This window comes from Ceratosolen solmsi, unplaced genomic scaffold, assembly GCF_000503995.2.
Source record: "Ceratosolen solmsi marchali unplaced genomic scaffold, CerSol_1.0 scaffold1, whole genome shotgun sequence".
Classification (NCBI taxonomy): domain Eukaryota; kingdom Metazoa; phylum Arthropoda; class Insecta; order Hymenoptera; family Agaonidae; genus Ceratosolen; species Ceratosolen solmsi.
Genome location: NW_011948415.1, coordinates 7709810 through 7722158, shown reverse-complemented (window position 1 = coordinate 7722158; position 12349 = coordinate 7709810). Strand labels below are relative to the sequence as shown.

The following is a 12349-nucleotide window of genomic DNA, read 5'->3' as shown; positions in this document are numbered from 1 at the left end:
CATGCAGAGGCTCTCCTCGGCGATGTTGCGCTGGCAGAGGTTGCTGCTCGGAAATTGTCACGAGGTCATAGCGAAGGGCTCGCCGGACAGCTCGTCGACGTTCGAGCTCGTCTTCGCCGGCTCCTGCTTCTCCGACTGATGCGACAGCCTGTGCACGATCTCGTCGTGCAGGATATTGAAGCACATGGCCGTTAGAGCCATGCCCGACATTATGTAGCACGAGCAGAACCAAACCGTGACGTTGCGCGCCTCGAGGGTGTTGTAGCTCGGATACGAGCCCGGCACCATATTACCAAAGCCGATCGTACTGAGGCTCATGAAGCAAAAGTAGCTGGCATCTGAAAAGCGGGTAATGTCATTAATTTAGCTTTCGGTACTTTGCCTACTCCGTGACGTGAAGTATTAGCTATTGGACTCGTTGCTTTATGCTTTAATTACGAATGAATAATTACGATTGCCTTTGGGATCGGTGTTTTTTTTTCTTTCTTTTTTTTCCCTTTCTTTTTTCTTTTTTTTTTTTTTTTTTTTTTTTTTTTTTTTGTTCATTCTATATGTATTGAAGACAATTGTTTTGGAATTGCTTTATTGTCTTAGACTGATGGTGGCAAACTCTTTTTGAGGGTTATTTCGGGCGAAATACTTATTGTAAATGCACCTCTTGCCGATTGTGATGGTAAAGAAAAATTTGGTTTTACCATATAGAACGTCTGTGCAATGATGATATATTGTTTTAAGCTTCGAATTAATCAGGCATAACCCTGAAGAAGGGTTAATTTCTATAAATTATCTATAAATTAGCGAAATTATCTATAAATGGTTATGGTTAATTAGTGATAGAATACAATTGTCTAAAAGAAATAGATTTCACGATTTTATATCACATCGTCTATATCTTATATACAATGTTTAACGATATTGTTGACTAGTGAAATTTTCATTATATTAAGCTGAATATTAATTAATGCGTAAGAATACAAATATTAGACATTATTAAAGACAAATAACAATATTCTCGTTGGCCATGTCTCGCCAATATTTATTATTTAATGATCGAGTATACAAAGGATATCGATACGTGAATATTTATAGTGGCGTATTTATAGTACGTCAAAATTTTTATGACGTTGATAAAAGAAATTCATTACCGAGATAAAGTTTTTAATATCATTAAAAAAGAGAGAAAAATAAAGCAGAAAAGTTTCGCCAAAAGCTATTGCTCTATAATATAGAATTATATTTAAGACAGGTAAGTTTTTTTTAATTAGTCTAATCTGGCGAAAGACAACAAGCAGTGTAAATTTCATTCATTTCACTATACCTATTTATAGGACACAGAAGTTATTATCACTACGCGATGAATCATACCATTAATACTCTAATGCATGTTCTACACATCGTTTGCCATATATTGTTTATGCCGCTCGGAAATAATCAATGAGTTCCAGAGTACTAATCAGCTTTTTCGCACCGCATATTTATAAAGTATAATCGCCTTACTTTACTGTTTTAAAATGAGACGTTTAATACGCGTGACTTAACATTAGCTTTAATTCGCTCGCTTTAGTCTAGTGAGCGAGCAGGCAATCGTAAGGCCAATTTAAGTTTCGCTTCAACGACCATTTAAATAAACACCGACAATTGATAAATAGTGTCTTTAAAAGCTTTAACAAAGAACCTGTAAAAGTCCAGTCTTCGAGTTTGTGAAGGGTGAACGCCCCGGCAATAATATAGCAGAACATGGCACCGAGACAGATGCTAATCGGTGCGAGTATCGTGACGTTCGGTCGATCGCCGGAGCTGAGGCTTGACACTTCGTCCTTAGGACTAGCCTTGATCTCGATCGAATTCGAATACGCCGAGGCGTTCGCCCTCACATAGAATGGCTCCTGCAATTGCAGCTGCTGCTGTTGCTGGGCAAGCTCCTCCTGTTGCCGCCTCTTCTTCATGCGCCTTTCCTTTTCCTAAAATTATTTCGGGCGGACAGCTCGTGAGCATTAATTGTCCAAGCATTATCAGTAGAAGTAAGTGTAATCCACCTGTATAATTTTCACGCGTAAGTTAATCTACCTTGAAATCATATTAACACATACGGCTTCATTGCGCCATGAATATTGCGCGCGTGAAATTTCACGGATATTTATGAACACGATATGGAAGTACCAAGTCGTTAACGCCTTTCGCCACGCTCGAACATGACCGAATAAGATGAATTAATTCGCCTCTCGGATATCGCCGAGGCTTTTACAATGATTTCAAGCCATCGCGTTAAAGGTAATGAAGATGAGCTTCTTACGGCTGATCGCCGAGGCCAATGAGTCATGCGAATTTAATGTATGCCGCTTAAACTTAAGCTACGAGGATAATCGTTAGCTCATCAGGTGGAGTATTAAGTCAAAGGAAAATGCAACACATACGCTCACCTGCATCCGCCTCTCGTCGTAGCAGCAGTAGCCACAATTGGAGCAAAGGCAGCAGCAAAGAGTCCTCGTGAAGACTCCCCGGGCGCATCTTGACAAGAGTCCGCCGGCGCTCGATAGGTAGATAAGCGTTAGAGGGATTCCCACGAATGCGTAGCCCATCGTCACTACCTTGCCCAGTGTCGAGCGTGGCGCAATACTACCATAACCTATTAAAACAATATCAAACGCACATATATGAGATTATCTTAGCCTATGAATAGCATCGCCATTTATATTAGATATTAAATGCGCGTGGCTCCGAGCTTGCGTGTACACACGAGAATGACATATCTCGAATGATGAAACGCAAGCGCGTGTATGTTGCTCGCGTATACACGCAGCATTTTGTCGATACACGCACACAAAGCAGCACAGGCATTATGGCGTTTATTAAATGGACGAAATTTTTACAATTCGTATAAACGAAATTAGATTGTCGGTGTATTAAAATGTGCATTCATTACAGATTTAATGCTATTTTCATATACTATCATAAATGAAAAAAAAAAAAATAAATAAATAAAATAATTAAATAAAAATAATAAAAAACGCATTAAATATACTTCATGGCCCGAATATCGAAACTACAATAACGGATGATTGAAAGATTTAGATAGTTTATTTGCCATTGAATCGAGATTCACTTTTTCATTGCGTTTGAATAGCCAAAATAAATAGATATACGGCGATTCTTCAGTTTTTAAGTTCCTTGTAATAACGATAAATCGAGTATCGTTATATATTATAAATTTTATATATTAAAAATTTATAAATAACGACATTAGTTTTATAATTATTTTACGTTTTATACAAGTAGATATTTATATTTATATTTAGATATTTAGATATTTAGATATTTAGATATTTAGATATTTAGATATTTAGATATTTAGATATTTAGATATTTAGATATTTAGATATTTAGATATTTAGATATTTAGATATTTAGATATTTAGATATTTAGATATTTAGATATTTAGATATTTAGATATTTAGATATTTAGATATTTAGATATTTAGATATTTAGATATTTAGATATTTAGATATTTAGATATTTAGATATTTAGATATTTAGATATTTAGATATTTAGATATTTAGATATTTAGATATTTAGATATTTAGATATTTAGATATTTAGATATTTAGATATTTAGATATTTAGATATTTAGATATTTAGATATTTAGATATTTAGATATTTAGATATTTAGATATTTAGATATTTAGATATTTAGATATTTAGATATTTAGATATTTAGATATTTAGATATTTAGATATTTAGATATTTAGATATTTAGATATTTAGATATTTAGATATTTAGATATTTAGATATTTAGATATTTAGATATTTAGATATTTAGATATTTAGATATTTAGATATTTAGATATTTATATTTATATTTGGAAGAGAGTTATCCGACATTCTATCTTATTTATGTTTCAATTTCTTTTTCTATAATCTATTGTCATTGCAACTTTGCAACTATCGCAAAAGAATGATGTTTGGGGATAACCGAGCAAGTGTTTTCATTACGAATGGGAATATTTACTTATCTGTTATAACTCGTAGTTGACGATATAATTAATATCAGAGTTTGACAAAGTATCATCGTTTGACAAAGTATCAATAGAACATAAAATAGTAAATAATAGATCTTATTCAAATTACTATTATTCTCTTTTCCGTCAAAATTTTTAGATTTATTACTGGTCAGATACTATTATTCGTTTAAACGATTCCACGAGTTATATATCGCAAAATTAAATAAATCTCAGTTTTTAATACGATTAAATGTCTGTATTGGCACATTGAAATGAAGAATTAACTATAAAATTTTATGCTTCCTTCTTGATAACTTCTTTGCTATTCTTACCTCGGTAATAATATATTGCGCTCTATGTTATAGCTATCGAATAAAAAGGCAGAATTTTGATTAGAACTCTTCAGTTCTATATTGTATTTGAATGTATATTTATGAGTAAAAGCTATGTTTTCTAAATCAGTAACTAGTTGTGGTTTAGTTTGTATTTTAACATTAATACTTATATTGCCATTTGCCGAATTACAAGATAGATATGTAAATACGTAATTCATTAGATTAATTTTTGTATTTTTTAATTTAATAAATAATTTTTTTTTAAAGGATGATGACTATTCTGTACAAAATAATATAACGCCAGGTAGAAGAAAGGCAATTAATAATTCAGAAAAACAGAAAATAGATGAGGATGAAGATGCCAGTAATGATAATAAAAATAACTCCAATAATAACGGCAATACTGAAGAAAATCGAAATACGACTAAAATAGCGTCGGTTCCTTTGATAAGCACACGTATCGATTTTGATAATGATTCCGACAATAAATATCGCAATAATAGAGAGCCAAATATGGCAATAAAATATATAAAAGATGTGGTCGAGAATATTCGACTATCGGTTCAATTTCGGGAAAATGTGATTCGCGCAATTAGTTATTTATTACAAATTTCTGATAATAATACACTTACTGAAGAACAATACACGGCACTGAATCTAATATACACAGTTGTGCGAGAAAAGCGTGTGTATTTCTTTGATTTATTGCCTCCGGTAAAAAGTTACTTACCACAAGAAGCAGAAAAGGGAAAGAACTGTGAAATGGAAACGGTATTAAAGATAGTATCTGTGAATCTTCCAAAATATATGAAATGTTCCGCTCACTTTTTAATACGGGAATTGCATTATGCCACATTAAATGTTGAAGCTATAATATCAACATACAATCCACCGGAATTCATTTTTAATTCTTTTTATCAAATTGATATCAAAGTGATAAATACTATTTTTAGCAAAAATGGTATTCTTGACGTAGAAAAAAAGAGCATTTCTCCAGAAACTAAAATGATTAATACTGTATTGGGTTCTGCATTTACCTATGTTATCAGTAAAGTGATTGAAGACGAGATACCTTTATCACAGATGATTTTTGTAAATATTTTAATGAATATGCCAATTAGTCCACTGGATCCAGTACTCGAGGAAAATATTTTGTTCATATATAAGTTAGGTATACAAAATAAGATTCCTCAATGGAATAAGTGCAAGAAAAAAGTATCTGATATGAATCCATATCGTTTGTTAAGAAAAATGATAATTAATATTTTACAAGTACAGAAACAAAATCATAATGTTATCAATGCTCTTATATATATTTTAAGTCATTTACAGCCAATCAGGAAATCACCAGGCAATTTGATTTTACCAGAATTAGATGAAACTGATAAGTCAACTCTTGTTTTCTTACTTGATACAATAACTTATCCGGAGTATGATTCATATACAATTGACGTTAAGAATCGTTTGATAACGTTTATTGAAAATTCAGATTTCGATACGAAACTTATTAATTTAGCTTTTAGTAGATATACATATGACAATTCATGGGATTTATTACTAAGTACTTTAACGCAACTTCAAAAGAGTATTATGAATATTAAAAAGTATGCTGAAGGTACAAAACTTCTTCCCATGCTAATATCAAGTTTAATATTCAGAAAGAGAACAATGATTTTTTCAAAATTCATATCAAAACAACTACACATTGTAGATTTATTACCATGGATTTCATACCAAGGATCTAAAATTGTAGACGTAGATCTAATTATAAATAAAATAATTACCAATAATGATGAATTTATATCAATCATAACAGAATCTGTTAATGCTGAAAAAACAGTTTGTTATGCACCTTTACAGTGTCTACAGAATTCAATGAACAGAACTCGATCATCTATACCAACACAATTAACACAACTATTACAGGAAGATCAATCTAATGATCAATTAGAAACAGAATATCCAGTGAACAACAAGAATAGATATCCGAATAGTAATGGTAAAGGTAATGTTAACACTTTTAAACCTAAGCAAGATTTTAATGATATGAATACTGATAATAATATTGAAAACAATGACAATAATAATAATTATATACGTGATAAGGTAAAAACGAAAGGTAACCAAAAAATCATTGGCAATAATAAAGGTAAGTCAAAAAATAAAGGTAAAAAGAAAATTGCTGATAATGATGAGCCAGAAGATGATTTTGATGATAATAATACACTTGGCAATAACGTTCAGAATAACGACAATAGTAATAATAATATGAATTTTCGTGATAAATTATAAAAGAAAGGTAAAAAGAAAATTCCTGATAAGGATGAGCCAGAAGGGGATTTTGATGATAATAATACACTTGGCAATAACGTTCAGAATAACGACAATAGTAATAATAATATGAATTTTCGTGATAAATTATAAAAGAAAGGTAAAAAGAAAATTCCTGATAAGGATGAGCCAGAAGGGGATTTTGATGATAATAATACACTTGGCAATAACGTTCAGAATAACGACAATAGTAATAATAATATGAATTTTCGTGATAAATTATAAAAGAAAGGTAAAAAGAAAATTCCTGATAAGGATGAGCCAGAAGGGGATTTTGATGATAATAATACACTTGGCAATAACGTTCAGAATAACGACAATAGTAATAATAATATGAATTTTCGTGATAAATTATAAAAGAAAGGTAAAAAGAAAATTCCTGATAAGGATGAGCCAGAAGGGGATTTTGATGATAATAATACACTTGGCAATAACGTTCAGAATAACGACAATAGTAATAATAATATGAATTTTCGTGATAAATTATAAAAGAAAGGTAAAAAGAAAATTCCTGATAAGGATGAGCCAGAAGGGGATTTTGATGATAATAATACACTTGGCAATAACGTTCAGAATAACGACAATAGTAATAATAATATGAATTTTCGTGATAAATTATAAAAGAAAGGTAAAAAGAAAATTCCTGATAAGGATGAGCCAGAAGGGGATTTTGATGATAATAATACACTTGGCAATAACGTTCAGAATAACGACAATAGTAATAATTATACGAATATGCGTGATAAATTAAAAAATAAAGATAAAAAGAAAATTCCTAATAAGGATGAGCGAGCAGATGATTTTGATGATAATAATACACTTGGCAATAACATTCAGAAAAACGACAATAGTAATAATTATACGAATATGCGTGATAAATTAAAAAATAAAGATAAAAAGAAAATTCCTGATAAGGATGAGCCAGAAGGGGATTTTGATGATAATAATACACTTGGCAATAACATTCAGAAAAACGACAATAGTAATAATAATATGAATTTTCGTGATAAGTTAAAAAAAAAGAAAATTGCTGATAATGATGAGGCAGAAGATGATTTTGATGATAATAATAAACTTGGCAATAACGTTCAGAAAAATGACAATAGTAATAATTATATGAATATGCGTGATAAATTAAAAAATAAAGATAAAAAGAAAATTGCTGATAATGATGAGGCAGAAGATGATTTTGATGATAATAATAAACTTGGCAATAACGTTCAGAAAAATGACAATAGTAATAATTATATGAATATGCGTGATAAATTAAAAAATAAAGATAAAAAGAAAATTGCTGATAATGATGAGGCAGAAGATGATTTTGATGATAATAATAAACTTGGCAATAACGTTCAGAAAAATGACAATAGTAATAATTATATGAATATGCGTGATAAATTAAAAAATAAAGGTAAAAAGAAAATTGCTGATAATGATGAGGCAGAAGATGATTTTGGTGATAATAATACACTTGGCAATAACGTTCAGAATAACTACAATAGTAATAATAATATGAATATGCGTGATAAGTTAAAAAATAAAGGTAAAAAGAAAATTGCTGATAATGATGAGGCAGAAGATGATTTTGATGATAATAATACACTTGGCAATAACGTTCAGAATAACGACAATAGTAATAATAATATGAATATGCGTGATAAGTTAAAAAATAAAGGTAAAAAGAAAGTTGCTGATAATGATAAGCCAGAAGATGATTTTGATGATAATAATAAACTTGGCAATAACGTTCAGAAAAATGACAATAGTAATAATTATATGAATATGCGTGATAAATTAAAAAATAAAGGTAAAAAGAAAATTGCTGATAATGATGAGGCAGAAGATGATTTTGGTGATAATAATACACTTGGCAATAACGTTCAGAATAACGACAATAGTAATAATTATATGAATATGCGTGATAAATTATAAAATAAAGGTAAAAAGAAAATTGCTGATAATGATGAGGCAGAAGATGATTTTGGTGATAATAATACACTTGGCAATAACGTTCAGAATAACGACAATAGTAATAATAAAATGAATATGCGTGATAAGTTAAAAAATAAAGGTAAAAAGAAAATTTCTGATAATGATAAGCCAGCAGATGATTTTGATGATGTTGATACAACTGACAAGGATGTCCAGAACAACGAAAATGATAATGATAATATTAATATACGTGATAGGTTAAAAAATAAAGGTAAAAAGAAAATTGTTGAGCCAGAGGATGATTTGAATGATATAGGTACAGTTAACAATAATCAGAAAAATAAAAATAATCAGAATAGTATTAATACACGTGGTAAGCCAAAAACAAGAGGTAAAACGAAAATCCTTGATAATTTCGAAGTAGAAAATGATTTTAGTGATGCAAGTATATTCCACGATAATATTCAGAAATCGAAAAATCAGAATAATCTGAATAATATTAATACAGCTGGTAAGTCTAAAAATATTGGTAAAAACAAAATAGCTAATAATATTGAGTTCGAAAATGAAGAAATTGATGAAAATGTTCCAAAAAATAAAATTAATCAAAATAATAAGCCTAATATACCCAAAAATAGAAGTAAACAGAAAATAGTTGATAGTATGGAAGTAGAAAATGATTTTAGTGATATAAGCACACATCACAAAAATGTTCAGAAAGGGAGAAATAATAATAATGGTATTAATATACGCGATAAGTTGATAAACAAACGCAATAAGAAAAACGTTGATAACGTTCCATCGGAAGATAGAGAAGACTATGTAATACAAAAGAATGATCCAAAATTAAATGTCGTAGATTCACGCAATTTAAATTCTAAAACAATTGGGGATATTATAGAAGAAATACTTTTAGATAAAAATGTAATAGAGAGTTCTGCAGAAATGAAAAATATCAAACCTAAAAAACTGATGAAGATTCTTGCAAACATCGTTCAGCGGAAAAAATATAGCTTAAAGATTATAGAAATTAAAGCAATTAATAAATATTTATATGTACTAAAACAATTAAATGCAGTTCCAGATATAATTATACGTCAAAAGAACACAGCTGGAATAGAAGCGAACGTTGTCATTAATGAAATATTAAATCAAGTAATTTACTTTCATGAGCTCCTTATGCCTAACAAAATTAAATATGTAAAAATTCTTCAGTTTATTGAAAAAACACCGTTAGTAATTCAAAATAGTAAGATCAATCTATTTACACATAAAACAAAAGGAAAATTTGTTCAGTATCTCTTAGAAACATTAATGAAACTAGAAGAAACGGATCAAATAACAAAAGATAATATAAAAAGTATAATACCATACATTCAATTAGATGGACTAGGAGCAGAAAATTTGATCTACTACTAAAAATATACAAACGCGAAACTAGATCAACAATAATGTTTTTTTTATTATAACATATGTTTTAAATGTTAATATGTTTATGAATATTTATTCATTCTTTTGTATAACAGGAAGAAGTTGCACGAACGAATTCGTTGTTTAAGAAAATTAATTAATATTAGTAGTTAGTTATAATCGAATAAATTTGAATATTTTTAATAATAGAATACATATTATAATTTTATAGGAATTCATTAAAATATGTTAATACTTTCATTCAATAGGTTTCGATAATTAGTAGAAATTGATGAAAAAGAGCCTGTGAATCAATATAAAATGATGGTATCAATAAACACATTTATTATTAAAAAACTCATTAAGTTAATTTAAGAATAATGGTATTACAACAATTATAACAGCTTTTCAAATATTTAATTTGAGTTTTCTTGAAGTAGAATTGAAATGAAAAACAAATTATTATTATATATACACGTTATAAATACAATTATTATTATTATTATTATTATTATTGAAACTATTACGAACCGATTTTCATCCTCAATTTAATACTAATTCAAGAGTTATTAATTCAATGATAAATAATATGAAAAAGTTTTTTGTTTTTCTATATTATACATTATATTATTGTATAATACATATTTTTAAATAATTTACAAATTGAAATTGTTTTGAAAGTTAAAAAAAAACATCAGCAGTAATGTTATATAATTATAGAAAATAACAATGTATTGATAAAAAATTCTAGTATAAATTTTTTCAAAACTTTTTTTACAAATTATATACCATGTACTTTCATTTTATTTTCTTTTAAGTTTATAAAATAGTAAAAAATATTTTCTATCCTCTTAAATAACTTCTTCAAATTTAAGAAAATCTTATCTTTTATTTCAAAATAAATTATATTCAATATAATTTTTAAATTTATATTTTGTATTTAGACATTTGATTTGTATATATGAATATAAGTATATGTAAATACATCATTGTAACATGATAATGATTATTATTAAGTGACTTTACATTTCTAACATTTAATTTATATATAATATAAAATAATATATATTATATATAGAAAATATTGAAGAAGCAAAAGTATCTTAATAATAATTTTATTATGTTTCTACAATAGGATAAATAAACTTCTTTCCACATTCTTGAATACTATTGAAATAAATCCGTTTTTACACATTCAATTCATAATACACGCTTATGCATATATAACTTGGTTTTTCCTAAATTTGTATATTAATTATATTTTAAATAAACAAATATTATGTATTTCTATAAATTCATATAAGTATTTTCTATATTTAAGAAATTTTTTTTATATATTTAAACACAACAAATGCTTAGTTTGTGATATTTCAAATTATATTATTATGCATATTGTTATTATCCAAATATGAATGTAATATTTTTGAATATACATAAGAATATTTAATGCATGGAATTTCGTTATAGTGGCTTCATTTAAATTATATAATTAGTATAATAATTTTTGAAAACATGAGATTAATGAAATTACTATTATCGAAAACTAGAATCAATCTTTATCAATTGATGAGACTTATTATAATGAGAGGAAATCGATTGAAAAAAGAAAGCAGTATAGAAATAAAGTAATAAAATTTTGAGTTGTCTTTTATAAATATACTTGATATAAATTGTTTTATAGTTGAAATAAACAGAATGAAATACAATAATTTTAATTTAGTTATATGTAATTGAATTTTGGAAGAGAGTATTAAAATTTGTGTAGTTTTTATATTATTATTTATAAAAGAATTGGAGTAATTATTCTATTATTATGTATTTTTAATTGTACAATGAAGTTGTACATATAAAAAAATAATAATGTTTTTATTATAATTAAATTATTTATGTAAGATAAATTTCAATATTTTCACTGAAATATTTTTTTTCTAAACTGAATTAATCTAAAAGATTTAATCTATTTATAAATATTTTTGTCTAATAAAACGTTCTGTATGTTTGATACGCAACGGAGTGATGAAAGATTTACGAAAGACAGAGAACGATCGAGAGATTAGAAGAGAGAGAAAAAGAGAGTGTGAGGTAGCGAGAGAGAGAGAGAGAGAGAGAGGAGAGTGAGAGTGAGTGAGAGTGAGTGAGAGAGAAAGAGAGAGAGGAGAGAGAGAGAGAGGAGAGTGAGAGGGAAAGCGAGAGAGAGAGAGAGAGAGAGAGAGAGAGAGAGAGAGAGTCAGGAACGAAGCTTAGTTGCAGTAGTTTGAAATTTGCAATATCGTGAGTGATAGCTCGATTGAAATAGAAATCTGAAAATGAAACAATAATACGTGATAAAATATAGT

General features: G+C 28.1%; 2 protein-coding genes across 3 annotated transcripts in view; one reads left to right on the top strand and one right to left on the bottom strand.

The window, feature by feature from the left end:
• Positions 1 to 55: 55 nt before the first annotated feature.
• The window catches only part of LOC105368714 (TWiK family of potassium channels protein 18), a 69305-nt gene continuing 57011 nt past the window's right edge, over positions 56 to 12349 (bottom strand). The window contains exons 3-5 of one of the 2 annotated variants that reach the window (XM_011507795.1): positions 2415 to 2626; positions 1676 to 1961; positions 56 to 338 (exon numbers count right to left, since the gene is read on the bottom strand). In XM_011507795.1, coding sequence (XP_011506097.1) covers positions 58 to 338; positions 1676 to 1961; positions 2415 to 2626 — 779 coding nt within the window. In that variant the 3' untranslated portion in view covers positions 56 to 57. The remainder of the gene's footprint in view (positions 339 to 1675; positions 1962 to 2414; positions 2627 to 12349) is intronic. The other variant, XM_011507796.1, reaches the window with a different exon arrangement.
• On the top strand, positions 5992 to 6518 carry LOC105368713 (uncharacterized). The gene is made up of 2 exons (XM_011507793.1): positions 5992 to 6345; positions 6447 to 6518. The coding sequence occupies exons 1-2, from the start codon at positions 6009 to 6011 to the stop codon at positions 6461 to 6463; spliced, it is 354 nt and encodes a 117-aa protein (XP_011506095.1). The 5' UTR covers positions 5992 to 6008; the 3' UTR covers positions 6464 to 6518.